At 21.7% G+C, this 20248-nt stretch overlaps 1 protein-coding gene across 2 annotated transcripts in view; it reads right to left on the bottom strand.

Annotated features, from left to right (window-relative positions):
- Positions 1–9977: 9977 nt before the first annotated feature.
- LOC122511517 (prolyl 4-hydroxylase subunit alpha-1) overlaps positions 9978–20248 on the bottom strand; it is a 379541-nt gene continuing 369270 nt past the window's right edge. For both annotated transcript variants that reach the window (XM_043626826.1, XM_043626816.1), the window contains 7 exons: positions 19769–19936; positions 18615–18787; positions 16386–16652; positions 15576–15800; positions 15393–15458; positions 12701–12866; positions 9978–11121 (listed from right to left, as the gene is read on the bottom strand). In XM_043626826.1, coding sequence (XP_043482761.1) covers positions 11024–11121; positions 12701–12866; positions 15393–15458; positions 15576–15800; positions 16386–16652; positions 18615–18787; positions 19769–19936 — 1163 coding nt within the window. In that variant the 3' untranslated portion in view covers positions 9978–11023. The remainder of the gene's footprint in view (positions 11122–12700; positions 12867–15392; positions 15459–15575; positions 15801–16385; positions 16653–18614; positions 18788–19768; positions 19937–20248) is intronic.

The raw sequence follows: 20248 nt of genomic DNA, 5'->3' as shown, positions 1-20248 counted from the left end.
TACATGTAGTATTACCTTGGGGCGGACATTTTAATATTATTGCAATGTTAGACTGTAATGTTACTAACATTACATGTTACATTGCTGCAATATTCCAGTAAAGGCGCTCGCACACCTCTACTGCCAGCATGAGAGTAAGAGAGAAAAAACATGAAATTTGAATTTTCTGACTTACTTACTCTCATGTGTTACCATGACAACTATGCATGCAGAGCTGTGAGAGCGTCTTAATGTTACGTGCTACTTGGGCACACGCTGTTTAATCAAACGGCGCGACGCCATGACACATAACAGCTGGGTGGATCGCCGCATGTGTATATAAGATTTATGAACAAATCTACACTTTGAAAAAAACTGTTGGCCCAATACCACCAAAGCTATTGAATTTAATTTTGTTGAGAGAATAACTTGTGTATTGAATTAAGAAAATATATGTTAAAATATATTAATTTATCATTTAGATCTAAATGATAAATTAATATATTTTAACATCATTTATCCATACTGCAGTATGGATATGGTTCATACTTAAAAAGCACGGCGCTGTTTATCTAGATTTGTAAAAATATATGTTGAAAGCTGTTTAAACGATTGATTTTTCTCTCCGTGTAAATGAACAAAAAATAATTCCTCAAAAACGTTTAAAAAATACTTTTTTTTCCTTCATAATTTTTGAATGTTCAATTCCGTTTATTTCTAAGAATGAACTGAAATATATAGAACTTATCTTGAGCTCCAAAGGATTTGAAGGGGATAATTTTTTCAAATTATAGATCTCATTAGCGGCGGTTATTTGTATTTTAAAAATTAGAAATAAAAAAATTACTTTCTGTGTTTTTTGGTATTAAATATGGATATTAGATGGAATTCAAATATCATAGTTACAAAAAAATCGAAGGTGTGCTACTATGCCCGAAAAAATGAAATCAAAAATTTTTCTTACTTTTTTCCGGGCATAAATTTTGGATTTTTTTTCTTTTAATATTGCACTTTAAATTGCTAGAAAATCAATGACTATTACCCAATATAAAATCAAAATCTAACTAAATAGATAAATACTCTCCTACTACTGCACTGAAAAAAATATCAATAATAATTTAAATAAATATTTAATTATGTTTCCATAGGAATGAAGTTTTTTTTAGAAATTTTAATTTCAAGCCTCTATGAAATACTACAACTTATAAGAATATTATTATAAAAGATGAAGATTTAAATTTCATTCATTTAAATAAAATAAAAATTGAATTTAAATTTAAATGAATGATCGATATCTTCATTTATTTATAGATGATCGAGTGATGAAATCAATATTTTATATTATAAGAAGATCTATTGTATAAATTCATTGAATTTTAGGACAATAAACTCATATATACATATGTATATACTATAAGCTAAGAATAATTATAAGTGTACCTGTTTCAAAATTATTTTCATCATTTCAATTCAATTATTATTTTCTACAATTTTTAAAGAAAATTCTCTTTAAGGGCATTTGAACCATTATGACGTCACAATTTTAAAACTCATGCTTTGCACACATTGTGACGTCATAATGGTTCAAATGCCCTTAAATCAATTATTTTTAATAATTTTTTAAAAAGTTCTTTGAGATTTAGATTTTCAAAGATTTTAATATGAAAATTTTTCAAAATTCAATTATTTCTACAATTCATGTCATAATGCTTTTAATATTCAATTATTTTCTAAAATTTTAACTAAAAAATCATATTTAAACAAATTTTTATTAGAAAATACTATGAAAATTTAATGTTTTAAATACAAAAATAAATAATTTATTGAAATTATGGAATTCCTAAAAAGAATTTTATTATTTATGAAAATAATTAAATGTTTGCATAGAATTTTATTAAAATTTCTTTGAAATAAATTGAATAATTCTTTTGGAAACTTTTATTAAAATATTAAATATTGAAAATCATAGAATTGAAGAAAATTTTTGAAAATAATTGAATTTTGAAAAAAAATTTTATTATTCATTAGGATAGTTAAAATTGTGACGATAATTTTAAAAAGTTTTTGAACATAATTGAATTTCTGCAAAGAATTTTATTATTTTTTTCCAAAAATCTAAATTCTTTAAAATTTCTAATTAAATTAATTCAAAATAGAAATTTTTTAAAATTTCTAATTAAATTAATTCAAAATAGAAATTTTTTAAAATTTTATATTAAAACCTTTTAAAGTTGATTTATTTGTGAGCATTGTAAACGCAACTCTTTTAAAATTCAATTAATTTTGAAATATTTAAGTAAAACAAGACAAGAAAATTCATAATTTTCTTATAAATTCTAAAAAATTTCTAGTTTGATTTTACCAATGAAGTTTTATAATCATTTTAACGAAGTATTACTTTGTAAATTATTTGAATCAGTAAAAATGTTTACCAATTTGAATTGGTGACTGTTTTTCTGCTTTTGAATTCGTAAATGTTACTAATAAAATAGTAAACATTTTTACTAATTCAAATTTAAATAAGATTTTATAATTTAATAAGATGGATAAGCAACAAATGTGTAAAATTACGGTTTATGTACTACTAACAATAAATCAATTGTAAGAGATCGAATATAAAAATGATTATTGATGTATAAAAAATCAGCTTTTTTACCCCATTATTCAACTCCATATGTGGCTGTAATATCCGTCTCACTTCCGCGTCTAATTTTTCTTTTTTTGATATAGTAGTGAAAGCTCGCTCAATTACTGCATGAAAGCTGCTCAATTTTTTAAAAGGGAATATTTTCAAATGGCTTGATTATTAATACTATTTATTATTACTTTTTTTTTAAAAATCCTTTTCAAATAAAACTATTGTATGGAGCAACAAAAAAATACGATCAATAGAAAATATTAAAAGCTTCCCATTGAACTTGAATTTCTATTTTTTTTTTCAATTCAGAGAAAAAATCTGAATATGACTCATTTTTATGATCCCCGTATATGATTTTTAACTCGTGTTTTTTATTATTATTATTTTCGAGAATAAAAAATTAAAAACTGCATTTAATATAAAATTTTCTTAAATGTAATAAATGATTTTTTGCACTTTTTTTAAATGAAGTTACATTAGAAATTTGCTACATCTTATAATGAGACGCTTTTTTCGATAAAGGATAACGGCAGATAATCAACTTTATTTCTCAATATCCGCCTTCTTAATAACAGCTGCTATTTATCTTCCTTCTTTTTCAAACACCTTAACAACCCAATGTCCTACTTTTACTAGTCCTACTTTTCCAGAACTAAATAATCATTATGATTTCATAATGATGATGATGATAGAAATTTATCGCGCACAAGAAATGTATCTTCATTTATAATAAATAAAACTCCAAACAAAATGAAATCAATTCTCATCGCATGATACTTGAAATACGGAGTAATGTCTTTATTTCAATTTAAAATGTACTGTATAATGAATAAATAGGAGAAAAATATGTACTCATTTAAAAAGAAATTGTAATATTTTCAAGATACTGAAAAAGATGCTTCAAAGGTAAACGAAATGAAATTCAGAATGGGGAAGAAAGTTTTAGTTTCTTTCTTTTCAGAGAAGCGTAAAAAACTTTATGAAACAAGTAGGTATAATAAAGATGCAGAAAAGCGTTTTAAATAAGGTTTTAATAAAGTAGCTTAAGAGAGAAAATATTTTTTAAAATAAATATTACATTCAACCGAGGAGTATCAGAGGAGAGTTTTATTGAAGAAAATTATAATAGATAGAAGAGGTCAAAATTAAGGATAAATTTAAATTATTTAAAAATACTATATTTAAACTATATACTATACTATACTACTATATTTAAAAATACAATACTATAGTGGTTAATAATAACATAAAACAATTTTTTAGGTTCTGATGTCAAAAACATATAGAATTCAAAAGGGAAGTTAATAAACAAATTAAATTTATTAATTAATGTAAGTTAGTAATTAATAATTAATCATTATTTATATTTATTTTATTAAAAACATTTTATAATCAAAACTCACGCCTATATTATTTTCAAATGTACCTATAATAAAATTTTTCGCAAAAATGCAGTTATGTTCAAAATTTTAAAAAATTCTCGAAAAATTTCAAAATTGTCCTTATAAATAATAAAATTTTTCTCCAAAATTTAATTATTTTCAAAAATTTTCCTCCATTCAATGATTTCCAATATCTACTATTTTAATAAAATTTCCCAAATGAATTCAATTATTTAAAAAAAATGTTAATAAAATAAACTATTTTCATAAATAATAAAATTCATCGCAGAATTTCAATTATTTTTAAAAGAATTTTAATATAGAATTCCTCGAAAAATGTAATTATTCTTAAAAATTTTATTAAAGTTCGTCAAAAGAATTCAATTTTAAGAAACATTCATTTATTTTATAAATTATTGATTTTTGTATTTAAGTAATTGCATTTTTGTAGAATTTTCTAATAAAAATTGATTTAAAAATGAATTTTAGTTAAACTCAAAATTTCAATTATTTTTATAAATATAATAAAATTCTTCTTAGAAATTCAATAAGTTTCAAAAATTTTAATAAAATTCTTTGCAAAATTTCAATTATTTTCAAAAATTTTCAATATCTACTATTTTAATAAAATTTTCCAATAAAGAATTCAATTATTTAAAAAAATTGTTAATAAAATTCCACGCAAACATTTAATTATTTTTATTAATAATAAAGATTTAACAGGCATTTAATTATTTACAAATTTTTTTATTAATTTCTTTGCAATAATTTAATTATTTTTAAAAGAAATAAAATTTTTTGCATTCTTCGCAAAATTTTAATTACTTGCAAAAGTTTTCCGCAATTCAATGATTTTTAATTTTATTCACTATTTTAATAAAATTTTCCCAAAAAATTTAGTAAAATTCTATATGCAAATATTCCATTATTTTCATTAATAATAAAAATTTTACAGGAATTTTATTATTTACAAATTTTTTATAAATTTCTTCTCAATAATTCCATTATTATCATAAAGAATAAAATTCATTTTAGGCATTTAATTATTTTCATAAATAATAAAACTCATCGCAGAATTTCAATTATTTTTAATACAATTTTAATCGAATTCCTCAAAAATTATTTTTTAAATAAATTATTTTAAATTTAAATTACTTTTTGTATTTAAATAATTGAATTCTTGAAAAAAATTTTAATAAAAATTGATTTAAAAATAAATTTTAGTTAAAAATTTATATAATAATTAAATATTAAAAGCATTATAGCATGAATTTTTATTAACAATTGAATTTTGAAATGGTTTCTAATATTAAAATCTTTGAAGATCTTAAACTAACATTTCTGTAGAATTAATTTTTTTGAAAAAGTTTAATTGAATTTTTTGTTGTCATTTTAATATATATATACCTACCTGTGAGGCATTTCATTTCAAATCGTTCCACCGACAAAAAACAATCGCAAGGAGAGCGATTTTCTAATAAATTTTATTATTTAAAAATTTAATTATTTGTAACATGTTATACACTGAATCGAAAGAGAATTTCATGAACTTTCTAGTGCTATTTTTATTTTTTTAAATTTCTCTCAATTTCTTAGAGAAATTCCTGTTTGAAAGTTTAAACTATCTTAATATCTCAAAACACCCCCCTCCCTCTCCCCGTCGATTTTTATCAAAATTATGTGGAAATGAAGCTTAACTTTTCTATAGTTTCCATTCCCGTATAATATATTATGGACATTTAATGGGATTAATAGAAAAAAGATTGTTTAAAAAATATATTTTTGAAAAATTTGACAAATGGTACGAAGTTGAAGGTTAGTTAGGATTCAACTTCGTACCATTATTTGTCAAATTTTTCAATAATATATTTTTTAAACAATTTTTTTTCTATTAATCCCATTAAATGTCCATAATAAAGTGAAGTTATTGATGTTTTCGAATAATTTTACTTTTGAAGAAATTTCTAAATAAATGTAAAATAGAATATTTTTTTGAATATCTCATAATTTTTAGAGTGAATCAGAATATTCTTTAGGGACAGGGAAAAAGTGAAAATTTTGTCTGAAAATCAGGGAAAACCAAAATTAAATTTTTGTAGCAACCCTGACAAATTCATCAATGAAAATTGGAAAATAACACAAAAAAAACTTAGTTTCGCAGATGAACTTTCTTATAAATATAGAAACAGGATTAAAATAGACTTTGTGTAAAATAAACCATATTCAACTTCATGATTTCTGTGTTAATCGAGAAAATTCAAATTCCAAGTCTAAATTGTCAAACTCTCAAAAATTTGAGATAAACTGAAAAATATGCTAAAAAGCACTTATTAAATTCAAAAGAGTCGGTTACTTTTACCTTTTTTCTCAAACTACTTGATTTGTGTGACCACAGGAGGAACTAATTTTTTTCTTTTTTTAATACTTTTGGTTTCGTGTAAAAAAAGCTCTTTTTCTATATAAAGAAGAAGATTTCCCTGCATATTCTCCGAAATAGCGTTGCAAAGTAGGTCAACATGAGATATAAACTCGAAATGACTCGATACATGAAGAAATTGTTTTTGAGGGGAGAAAATGACGAAATGAAACTTGACCGAAGCATTTTATGTACTATGCGTTGTAGGCTTTTAAGAGAGAGAGAGGGAATGAAGTAGAGGTCATAGATGCAACTAAAGGTCGTCCCAATTACAACGAGGCTATATCTGCGTGCATTTTGATCAAAGTGTAGGAGAGGGTGTGTGCAGGTGTATTTACGTTTAACCCGGTGCGGATCGATGCAGGTGTGTAGGCGGTGTCCTACACGCAGGAAATACCTTGTCTATATCATTTATTTGATTTTTTTCGTTTTGTAAAAAGTTTATAAACACAACTTTACCTCTCCCTTTTTTCCCCCTCAGGGACATTATATTGTTGCCCTTTCAATTCTATTGATGAATCAACGATACACGTATATTATCACTCACTTTCCATTATATTAATTTCTCGAGGGAAATTAACTCTTCCCAATGGTCCACGTATTTTACAATATTGTTGCAATCAAAACCATTGTTCTGTATAAATATTATCTAACGAGGCATAAATTCTTATGCACATACTGTAGATCTGGAATATTTCTCCTGAACATCATTCTAATTATTTAACATTTCATGAAATTACTGAAAAATGTTTGAATTTTCAAAAATTAAATTCATTTCCTATTTTTAGTGAGAGGAAAACGAAACGATTTCTCTATTAGACAAAAAAATTGACTAGTAAATTCGAAAACTTTTATTTGTCAATTTATTATTACTTTTTTTTAGTTGTATTTTTATATACATAATATGCTATGTAACGATGCTTATGAGCGACCTTAAGTATATATGTATAAACTGTGTAACTTAATTCATACATTAATGACTTTTGCGATTCCCATAAAATTATCATTTTCAGAAAAAAGGACAACTGCAGCAGTGAATGATCAGACACCAGTGAATCCACACAAATACTCGATTCAAAAAAATTATTACAACTAAGCATTTAAAGATTATTATTTACAAAAAATGCTGTAAATTAATATTCCTTCTTTTACTTGTATAAAAATTACGAAACAAACGTTATTAAAATAAATGTATCTCGCTCAGTGTTTCATTCACTGGTGTCTTCATATTATTTATTTTATATTTTTATCACTATTTCATTTTTTGCTATTTTACTAATAATTTTACTTATTAATAAATTTACTAATTTTACTAATAATTGAATTAATTAATATAAATAAAAAATTTAAATAGTAATTAATCAAATTAATCACAGTTTTCTTAAAAATATGAAATCGATACTAAAGTGGATCAAATTGATACCAAAAATGTGGTAGGTGCTCACTTTTTCTAAAAAATATTTTCTATTTATCTAAGTAAAGCGATTGCAAATGAAATCTATTTTCTAAAAAAATGTTTTTCTAACAAGTTTTGATTGCTAAAAAAAGTTTTTCTAAAAAAATTATGATTTCTAATATTTATTTTCCTAAAATTTTTGTAAAATTTCATAATTTTGATAAAAGTTAAAAAATTGTTAAATATTAAGGTCAGGAAATAAAAACTATTTCTTATCACAATTTTTTAACAAAATTCTGTTGTTCTTTGAAGAAAAAATAATAATTTGCATAATTTTTTTACCAAAATTTCCAAAATTAATTTATTTATAAAACATTTTTTTAGAAAATTTTTAAATATCTTTAGGATAACTAGATTATTTTAAAATCTTGTTAAAAAATTTACATAATTTCTATTTTTTATTTTACAATTTTTAACGAAATCTCAAGAATTTTTTTTAAAGAATTAAAAAATTTTCGTAAATTTTATTGTTTAATCATATACCTACCTATATATCGTCATTACAAAAATTGAATATTGTTAGAAAATTTTTTTTTTGAAAATTACCTTTATTAGAAAAAGAAATTTCTAGAAAATGACTTTTATCAGAAGAAAAAAAATTAGAAAATCATATTCATTAGAAAAAGGTTTATTCGAAATTCAACTTTATAAAAAAAAAAATGTTTAGAATATAAAAAATTAGAAAATACGTTTTAGAAAAACTGTACCCCAACCCAAAAATGTAGATCATTTTTTGTATTTTGATTCATATTTTTGATATCAATTCGTTACAATTTGATACTTTTATGCTATCAATGATAGATTTAATTAATTTTTCATTTCCATTAATATAAAATTAATGTCAAATTATTATTTATATTAATAATATAAAATTAATATGAATTATTATTTATATTAATAATGTAAAATTAAAGTATTCAAATTATATTTTTTTTTCTAAATAAAATTCATCTAGCTGTTTAAAATAAGTCGAAGTTAGTGAAACACTATTTGTGCGTTCACTGGTGCAGTGACCCTAATTTCCTTCTCGAAAGCTTAATTGTCTATATATTTATATACAATCGAATTGTTTCTCTTTTATTGAGCTTTCATCAGTTTTATAATTTTTCCACAAAATGGTTTCACTATTTTTTTTAGAAAAAATTAGTTTAATAACTAAATTATCTTTTCATAATATTTCTTATTACAAATATTCGGTGACGAATAAGCAATTATGTAAGATCATCGAGAAAATACAAAAGAATCGAGAAATGCAAATTCATTGCAACACTTTTTACATTAAATAAAACAATTCTATTTTTAATTTAAATATAAAATAAAATAATTCTATTTTTTACAGAAAAAAACAATTATATTTTAAATTTAAATATAAAAAATAAAACGATTTTATTTTTTACTTAAATATAAAATAAAACAATTTAACTTTTCACTTAAATACAAAATAAAAAAATTATATTTTTTAATTAAATGTAAAATAAATTCGTTATTCACTTATTTTCAATTTTGATAAATTGAAAAATTCTGAATAATTTTTGTCGAAAATTTGTATTTTCTATATAAAAGAAAATTTCCTTTTTTCTGTGCATAAAATTTGGAGCAAAAATATTTTAAAACATTTGGGAATCCTTAATATTTATAATGAAACGAGTTACCGAAGAATATTTTGCTACTCACAAAATCGTACAGTTAACTTTCATATCATTTCCATTAAGTTTGATCTATTCACAAATTTATGAATTACAATTCTGTCAAACGTCTTCGTACTCACATTCATTCTTTCATATAAAGAACGCAATTTGTTTCCTATCGTCTGTTCACAACCAGATACAAAAAAGAGATTTTTCTTACAATTGTAGTTTTATTTATTTTTTTAAATAATTTTTCAATCATCAAAATACAATTTTTCTTTAAAATGAATTTCTTTTCTTTTCTTTATTGTAAATGATTGTAAATGAAAAGCAAAAATCAAGAAAATGGACGTATTAAAAATAAAAATAAACTGTTTAATATTTTTTTAAATTAAAAAAAAACTAGAAAATTGTTAATAATAAAAATTTACATGTAAACTGTAAATTTTCCATAAAATTATTTTCTCATGCAATTTCTAATTGATTAGTTAATTATTTTTTAAAAAATTGAATTTTTGGATGATTTTTGACGATAAGAAATATTATAAAATTAAGTTCCTATCTAAACTGCAAAATTACTGCAAAAATTCAAGAAGAACTTGAAATTTTTTTGTTTTAATTTTGCAGTATCACAATGCTCTTGAGACTATTTTCTTTCTAAAATATCATTCTTTCGCGAAATATCTCTAAATTTAAATCAGATATAAAGTATCTAGTTAATGCTTTATGTTTCAATTATTTACACTACACATTTTTTCATTGGCTATTTGATATTAAATGAATCAAAAATGATAACTAGAGGAAAAAACGAAAAAAATTTTCACAGAAAATATTGCGTCGGCATAAAGAATAAAATATTGGCAGTAATTTACAAATAGATTGCTAAATAGAATAAAAATATATAAATTTTTAAACGTAGAGATGTTTTCTTAAAAAATAGTTTTCTTCAGAAATTCTTCGAAGAAAATTAAAGGAAAAAGAATGTTTAGAATTTGTCACAAACAGTCTTGTTCTTTTTTCTTTTATACAAAATTTTCTTTTAAACTTCGATAAATACTTATACACACAATATATAATTAAGCCAATTGTCAGTCTCTAAATTCGTTAAATTCCCTCTGAATAATGTAACAAAGTTTGCAGATAGGATATAAATACAGGGAAAAAATTCTGATAAGTCATTTTTCATTTTGCATCGCAGTCCATGCCGATATGTATTTTAAAATTTCGATACGCAAAATTTACTCATTTTAACGAGTTGAGAAGTTGTTGAAAAAAAAACAAACGCTGCACAGCAACAGCTTCGTGTAAATTAAATTTAACATTTCTAAAAATAAACTTGACTGAATTCATTGAGATTTATTTTTTCGTGGGACTTTATTGAAGTAAAAATTGAGATTCTGATTCGCTAATGAAATTATATTCACAAGAGAGAAAATATAGGTTTCCAAAAAAAAAATTGTCGTTTATTTTTGGCAAATTCTCAATGAATTCATCGTTCTAGACTTCTTTGTTTTTTATTAAAATTTAGAAGGTATAAGGAACTTCAGTGTCTTCTGGTTGATTTTCCAATGTACAGGGCCTCAGGAATTCTTGGCCTGATTCATGTAGCCATTTGTTTGCAACTGTAAAACAAAAATAAATATTTAATGAACTTTACTTCTTTTTAGATAATTTAAATCTTAAAAATTACTAAAAATTATTTATTTAGAGAAGAATTTGGCTAAAGTTATACAAAAAAATTGAATTTGGAAAGAATAAATTAGGTACAGTCGCAATTTTTAGAAAAATAATTTAATTCTAAAAAAAATTTCTAAAATTAGAAAAAATAATCTATTTAGCGAAGAATTTCAATTAAAAATTCTGGAAAATAATTGAATTTTGGAAGAATTATACTTGTAATTTTTAGAAACATAATTTAATTTTTAAAAAATTTCTAAACTCACTAAAAATAAACTATTTATCAAAGAATTTCAATTAATAATTCTAGAAAATAAATTAATTTTAAAAGAATTATAATTCTAATTTTTAGAAAAATAATTTAATTCTAAAAAAAATGTCTAAAATTACTAAAAATGAACTATTTAGCGAAGAATTTCAATAAAAAATTCTAGAAAATAATTGAATTATGAAAGAATTGTAGTTGTAATTTCTAGAAAAATAATTTAATTCTTAAAAATATTGCTAAAATGACTAAAAATAATTTACTTAGTGAAGAATTTTGTCTAAAAATCCTAGAAAATAATTAAATTTTGGAGAAAATAATTAATATTGGAATTTTTTAAGAATTTTTGAATAGTTTTAATTTTTAGAAAAATAATTGAATTCACAAAATATTTTCTAAAATTACTAAAAATAATCTATTTAGCGAAGAATTCCAATTAAAAATTTTACAAATGAATTGAATTTTGGAAGAATTATAGTTGTAATTATTATAAAAATAATTCAATTTTTAAAAAAATTTCTAAACTTACTAAAAATAGTTTATTTAGACAAGAATTTGGCTCAAGTTATGGAAAATAATTGAATTTTGGAAGAAAATAAAAAAATAATTCAATTCTAAAAAAACTTTCTCAACGTTACTCAAAATAATTTATTTAGAGATGAATTTTAGTAAAAAATTCTAGAAAATAATAGAATTTTGGAAGAATTACAGTTATTGTAATTTTTGGAAATAATTAAATTTTAAAAGGTTTCATATTATTATTGAAAATTTTAATTCTTGTGGAAAAAGTAAACAGCATAAAGTTTCTAAAATAATTTAACATAAAAATACTGAAGCACCGAAAAATTGAATTTAGAATATCTTAAAAATTTTAATTAAAATTTCTCCAAGAATTAGATAATTGAAATTCTGAATACAATTAATTGAAGAATTTTCAAGCAATAGAGATTTGAATTTTTGAAATTTCGACAAATTTTATTAAAATAGAATTTATATTTTATTTTTAAAATATTTTTACAATATTAAAAATTTATATTTAAATATCTTTAAAAATATTCTCGTCTTTAAAAGAAAAAGTATGAAGAAATTGTAATAAATTATTTGGAAATAATTAAATTTCAACTGTCAAAACCTAAGAAAAAAATTAAAAATGCACAAATATGAAAAAAATTTCAGATGGCGACAGAATGAATTCGACGATTATTTTAAGTACTATTTCTAAAAATAACAAAATGAATCTTTCTGAAAGAAAAATTTACCCCATTTTGATCCTGTAAGTACCGGACAAGCGGCATGCCTCGTTAAGAAATCTCCACCTCCGTTTGGTTTCAGGTTGTACCAGAATGCTGCGCTTCCTTTTTTAGGCCACAAGGAAAGATTTATTCTTGTGAACACAGTTCCACCTCCTTGCTCCACATCACTCATCTAAAAAAATATTTATTTCATTATTTACTGTTTATTTTGAAAAAAAAGAAAAAAATATTGAAAAATAAATTATAAAATTATTTTATATAATAATAATGGTGATATTCTGCCCTCACTTGAAATTAGGGCTTTTTGATTCCAAATTGTTTTACAGCTCAAATTGTCGTGTCAAAAGTTTGACAATTAATTTGTAAATAGAGTGATTAGCGTTTTTGTTAAATTAATTCCCCTAGAATTTTTACAATAACAGCATTTTTACCAGGAATGTAAAAGAAAGGAAATTTTATCCAAAAAAATGTCAAATTATTCAAAATCTTAATTAGTCAATGAATTTTTTTTCTCAAATTCAAAAAATTCAATAAAAAGTTGCAATTTTTAGAAATGATCAATTATTTATTTTTGTATTTAAATAAATCAATTCTCGTACAACTTTTTTATAACAATTGATTTGAAAAAGAATTTCAGCTTAAATTTTAGAAAATATTTAAAGAATTGAAAAAATTGCAGTTATAATTTTAATTAAATTTCAAAAGGTAAATGGTTATTTATTAAAAGGTTATTTTACACATTCAATATGTAAAAAAAATTGAAAGTATTTTGAAATTTTAATTCCTGGTAGATAAATAAATCACAATAAGTGTTCAAATGTTTATTAAATAATAATTTTATTTAGAAATGCTGAAAAAATAAATTAGGATTTATAAAATCACAATTAAAATTTTTTGAAAATAGTTGCATTCCCGAAAATAATTTTAAAAAATTGTAAAAGACGGAACCAACCAATCTTTTGTTTTATAGTTCGAATTGTTATGTCAAATGTTTGACAGTTAATTTTTAAATAATAAAATAAGTGGAGTAAGAAAATTTAACCCCAATTACAAAAAATCAATAAAGAGGTACAGTTGCAATTTTTAAAAATAATTAATTACTCTATGAATTATTTATTTTTGTATTTAAATAATTGAATTCTGATAAGAATTCATTTAAAAAAGAATTTTAGTTAAATCTTTAGAAAACAATTAAAAGTGTTAAATTAGGATTCTTTAGAAATAATTAAATTTCAAAAAGTTTTTAAATTTTAATCTTTAAAATTTTAATTGCTGTAAAAGTACCATAATATTTAAATATATAAAAAATTATTAATTCGTTAGCTTTCTTAAAAATTAAAAGTTTTTAATAATTTTATTTAAAAATTCTAAAAAAATAATTGGATTTTGGAAGAATTACAATTGCTATTTTTAGAAATAATTAAATTTCAAAAGGTTTTTCATTGAAATTATGTGAAATTTTAATTCCTGTCGAAAAATAAATAAGAATAAGCTTTTAATTTTTTGTTTAATAAAAAGTATTGAATTTGAATAATTGATTTTATTTATTTACTTTTAAATATTATTTTGAAATATAATCGTATTTTTTAAGAATTCTGATTGAAAATTTGGAAAATAATTGAATTTTAAGAAAATTTAGAATAAACATATTACCACTGGAAAGTTCAATTATTTAATTAAAAATATACATGTAAGTTGCTGTTAGAAATATCTTGGCGATTTCTATACGAATTGTTTAAATAATTAGTAATTTTTTTTTAAATTTAAAGAAAAACTGTTAGAAAAATTATATTTTTTAAAAAATGAAGAATTTTTATTAAATTTGAAGAAGCAAATCTTTTAAAGTAACAATGGAGCGTGTAGTTTTGCTAGTTATAATAATATTTAAATGTTCATTAAAAAAAAATTGTTAATATATTATTTTTCTGTAAAAATTATTAATGTTTTGAAAAATTTGTCTAAAAAATAATTGAAATTTGGAAAAATTACAGTTGTAGTTTTTAGAAATAATTAAATTTAAAAAGGTTTCACATTAAAATTATTTGAAATTTCAATTAAAATAAATAATATTAATATAAAATAATAAAATTATTAAAATAAATAAATAATAAAATTAATAATAATATTTAATATTATTATTAAAAATAATAATAATAATAAGTTTTTAAATATTTTTTTAAACAAAAATTGGTAATGTTTTGAATAATTTTATTTAAAAATTCTAAAAAAAATTAGTCTTTTGAAAAATTGTAATTAAAATTTTTTCTGAAGATAATTGAATTCCCGAAATAATTTAAAAAATTGAAACACATTAAAGTTTTGTCAAATTTGCAATAAATTTTATATTTGAAAGAATTAAATTTTACTCTTTTTAAAAATTTGTTTAGAAATATAATCTTAGTTTTGAAGAATTTTATTTTAAAAAATTATATTTTTTTTAAAATAATAGGTAAATTTTCCTTAAATTTCAAAAAGAAAGTATTTGTAAATATCAACGGGCTACAAAAGTTCACGCGCGATTGCACGCGAGTATTTATTCTAATGTTGAATAAAAATTCAAAGGCAAGTTTTTTTTAGGTTTCTACTTGAATCCGAAGCTTCAAAAATTCAATGCAATAAATAAAAATTAAAGTGAATTCGATTCCCATTTTTCTTTCTTTTCAACTTAAAGAAAACGAGGATAATAAAAATTCCTTACGTAATATAGAACCGTGGCGATACGATTTCCAGTGCCAAGACTTTTGAAAGCATTCGTTTCCTCTTTCTGTAACGATAATAATAATAATAATAATAATAATAATTTATTAATAATAATAAAAAATGTTTATGCAAAATTGAAAATCAGAGAATAATCTTTTGCGTATATAAAAAAGTGATTTACCCTCGCAAAATCAAAGTGTGGCTCATAATGACCGCCAATTCCATAATTAACGACTTGAAGTTCTTCAGCGGTGTCGACCGTCAAACTCGTCATGTGTTCAACACGACGACTCACATCCTTTACGTGTTTGTGTTCGTGTTCCTGGAGCCAGGCACTCTTACTAATTCTGTAGTGCGCAATTTCCAACTCACCAGTTTTATAGTTCTGCACTGTAGCCCTCTTAAACTAAAAGAACAAAAGACCATAATTATTTTTCCACTTTATCATTATTTTCTCTTTAGATTTTTTTATTCTACAAGTGCGCCTCCTTCAAAATAACACGTATATACATATTTAAAATTTTCCTTACAATTTATATTTTCTAAAATTTCATAAAAATTTCATGAATTCTATATCAATTTTTAATATAATAAATGAAAATAATTGCAAAAGTAAAACATTTCTTCATAATCATTTATATTTGTAATTCCATAAAACTTTCATCAATTCTGTTTAATTAATTAAAATACTGTTTAAAATAGCAGGGGATCTTTTTAGCAAGTTGAAATATGAGTTCTGAAATTATATTATAAATTGAAATATCTTATTTTTATAATGATTGACTTCACCTCTTGAATATTCACTTATTTTTCATTTTTGAGATAATTTCTGTATTCAATTTTAAGATTAATTAAATTTTACTTGATGATAATAATAAATGGAGTGTCAAAGCAAAAGCAAAAGAAAAAGAAAAAAAAATTGACAAATGGCTATCAGCGTGTGTAAAAATAAATGTAAAAAAGAAAGAAAGAAGTGAAAGGTTCAACGAACTCTGGGTTGTGCCAATCTTTTGATGGTCTCTATTTCCTCGTCATAAATTACATCGTGGTATATCACAATTCTCGGGTTCAGATAAGCTTCTTCTTCTTTGAAAGGAGCTATTTTCAAGAACGAAATTCCTCGGTCGACATATCGACATTTCAATTGTTTCTGGATATCTGCGGGTAGTGAAATTTCTCCACGACAGAGCATCTCGTATCTCTCCCTCTCAGTCATTTCCTTCAATGTCTTGACTTTCTTCTCCGTTACAGTAAAGGGCTGTAAAGAAAAATTTCGTTTCTTTCATTAACTTTTTATTTCTAATTATTCAAAATTATTTTATTTTAGTAAACATGTAAAATTGTTTTTTGGATTTCTTAAATTTTAGAAAAGATTAAATAAATTTATCCACATTTATCTTAACAAAAACAACCTTAAACATCTTTACCATTATTTAATTTTGTTATTTAATTGTATTTAATACTAGCAAATGTTACGCACGCGGAACGTTTTATTCAATTTATTATTATAATGCAAATTACAAAATTTTTCATTTTCAAATATATTCGAATTTTTCAATAATTTCAGATTCAAACTTTAAAAAAAATTCAATTACTAACTAATCTACTAATTAATTATTCTTGTTTATTAATTTCAAAAATTTTAATAAAATTCTTCGCAAGAATTCAATTATTTTCCTAAATAACAAAATTCTTTGGAGGAATTCTATTATTATCAATTTTATGATAAAATTCTTTGCAACAATTCGATAATTTTCAATACATTAATTTTAAAATTAAAAATATTAAAAAAGAAAAATCATTAAATTAGTTAAGAAACAAAATAGCAAAAAAACAACTAACTTCCAACTGCGAACAGACTGATTACCGGAATACAATGATTATTAATATAGATTATTTACGAAATAATTCAATTTTATATAATCTATAAGTATTTTCAATTTAAAAATTAATGTAGCTATTGAAAATCATTGAATTCTTGCAAATAATTTTATCAAAAAATTTGAAAATAGTTTAATTCCTTCGAAGAATTTTATAAAAAAATTTGAGAATAATTGAATTAATATCTTCAAAGAATTTTATAGTAAAATATTTGAAAATCATAATTAAATTCTTTTGAAGAATTTCTTTGAATTCTTTTAAAAATAATGAATTTTTTTAAATAATTTGAATTGAAAATTTTTTAAATAATTGAATTTTATAAACAATTTCTTTCAAGTTTTTAAAAAAATCGTATTTCTTAATAATTGAAATTAAACATTCAATTATTGAATTTTATTAACATTTTTAGAAAATAATTAAATTCATCTGAGAATATTTTATTAGAATTTTCCAAAATAATTTAATTCATTTAAGGAATTTTATAAAAATATAGAAAATAATTAAATTCTTTAAAAAAATGAGATATTATTAAAGATTTTGACAATAATTGAATTCTTTCAAAAAATTTTTCTTATTTATTGAATATAATCGATTTTGTTAATAATTGTAATGAATTAATTTTACATAAAATTTTATTAAAATTATTGATAGAAAATTAAACTCTTTTAAACAAATTTATTAAAGTTTTTGTAAATAATGTAGTTTTTGACTAATTTTAAATGAAAATTTTAAAAATAATTAAATTGTTTCGATAAATTTATTATAGTTTAAAAAAAATAATTGAATTTTTTCAAAAAATATTATTAAAAATAAAAAAAAATTGAATTCTTTCATGAAATTTTATTAAAGTTGTATTAAAAATATAAAAATAATTGAATTTTTGCAAACAATTTTACTATTTATAAAAATAATTGAATTTTTCGAAAAATGTTATTATTTACGAAAATAATTGGATTCTTGCGAAGAATTATATATTAAAATTTTTGAAACAATTAATCTAGAATTCTTAATTAAAATTCTTCTTGAAAAACAATTATTTTTAATAAGAAATTTTCTGGAGAATTCAATTATTTATGCAATGAAAAAAAAGTTCATGTACCTAAGTTATTTCTGCAATCTAATTATTTACAATTTTATATTAAAATTTTTGAAAAAAATTAAATTGTTTTTGAGAAATTTTTTTGGAAATTTAAAAAAAAAATTAAATTGTTTTTGAGGAATTTTTTTGGAATTTTTGAAAATAATTAAATTATGTCGAGGAATTGAATTATAATAATTATACTAAATAAGATACAAGGAAAAATTATATTTATTTTTTTATCGCTATTAAAAAAGTTACCTGATCTGAAAGACCAATATCGTCCTGACCATCTTCACCTCGTTTTCTTTTAACTTGACTAGATTTCTTTTCAATTTCTTCTTGATAATAAGCTCGATTTCCTAAAGCTCTTTGATGCGTTGGAACCAATTCCAAAAGTTCGTTTGTCATACTTAAGGCTCTAGCAACGTTTCCTGAAAAAAGAAAAATGTTTGTAAATTAAATGTAAATAAAAAAAAACATTAAAAAATTAAAAAAAAAAAATTGTTAGGGAATAAAAGGAGCGGAATTTATCCAATATTTATGGTATCAGGTTTCGAAGAGAGAGATTAATTTTGTAAAAGGGTGGCGCGACGTTTACAAGCGAGTCACTGCTACCCCTGAATGATTTAATCGTAAATTTATAATTCATATACTTGATACATAGAATCGACCTTTTCTCTTGCTTTGAAAAGTTTTTCTTTGTTCATTTCTTCCCTTATCGACCGAAAGGAGCAATAAATAAATAAAAATTAAAAATTTAACCCACAGAACTTCATTTAAAATTAAATTTATTAAATTTTAATTTTTAATCAAAATTTTTATTACAACGATACTTTTGTATTAAAATTTCATTAATTTTTAATATATACGAAGTGAATTTAAAAAAAAGTAGTGAAATTAACTTGGGTCTTGGAAAAATTTTCTTCAAAAATAATAAAATTTAATATTACAATTTTTTTTCCAGAATTACTTTTACTATTTACAAAGACAATTTCTTCTTATAAAAATTAGAAAAATTTAGTTTAATAATAGTACCTACAATTTACTCAAAAAATAATTTTTAATATCTAATTGTAATGTTCCAATTAACAATTAAAAAATCATTAATTCCAAAATAAATTTTATAATATCCGTCGTAAATTTTATTTGCAAATTAGTAAAATATACTTTGAATTTAGTAAAATTTATTCTAAAATTAATACAATTTGTCAAAAATTCCAAACAATTTGGATTGAAAAATAGTATAGAAAGATTTTTAAGTTTCAAAAAACTAAAAAAGATGAAAACTACTATTTTTTCAACTGTATTGACATTTCTATTTTCAGTGATTTTATATTTGACACAAAATGCAACTATTTGTCTTTAACTTAAAATTTCAGGTATATAAGAGGAAATTTCTTATATGTACAAACCTTGCATATAAGTAGAGAATGCCAAATATTCCAAGATATCTGGCTTGGAAGTTGTTGTTCTATTTTGCTCCTCTTGGAGGCGATCCATAGCCTCCTGCATCCAAAGAACAGTGTGATAATAGTCACCATTATTGTAAGATTGTCTGCCAAGCTCAAAACAATCACCGGCTGCAATAAAATAAATTCTCCTTAAATTTTAATCTTGGAAATACTAAACTACATATATTTACAAAAATTATATATGTAGACGAATGAGAAAACGATATATATATACTTTTTAGAAATATTAAAAGTAAATAGAAAGTTTAAGAATGTTAACCGCATATATATCGCTGGATCGAATTCAGTCTGACTGAAATTTGTTGTGACTACTGAATTTACAGAAAGGACTGAAAATTAAATATTTAGGATGATTAAAACTATTTTTCACTACTGATTCACGAATAGTACGAAAAATTACCAATTATGTCTGACTAAAAC

The sequence above is a fragment of the Leptopilina heterotoma genome, unplaced genomic scaffold (genome assembly GCF_015476425.1).
Source record: "Leptopilina heterotoma isolate Lh14 unplaced genomic scaffold, ASM1547642v1 Lhet_121, whole genome shotgun sequence".
Taxonomy (NCBI): Eukaryota; Metazoa; Arthropoda; class Insecta; order Hymenoptera; family Figitidae; genus Leptopilina; species Leptopilina heterotoma.
This window is presented reverse-complemented; position numbering and strand designations above follow the sequence as displayed.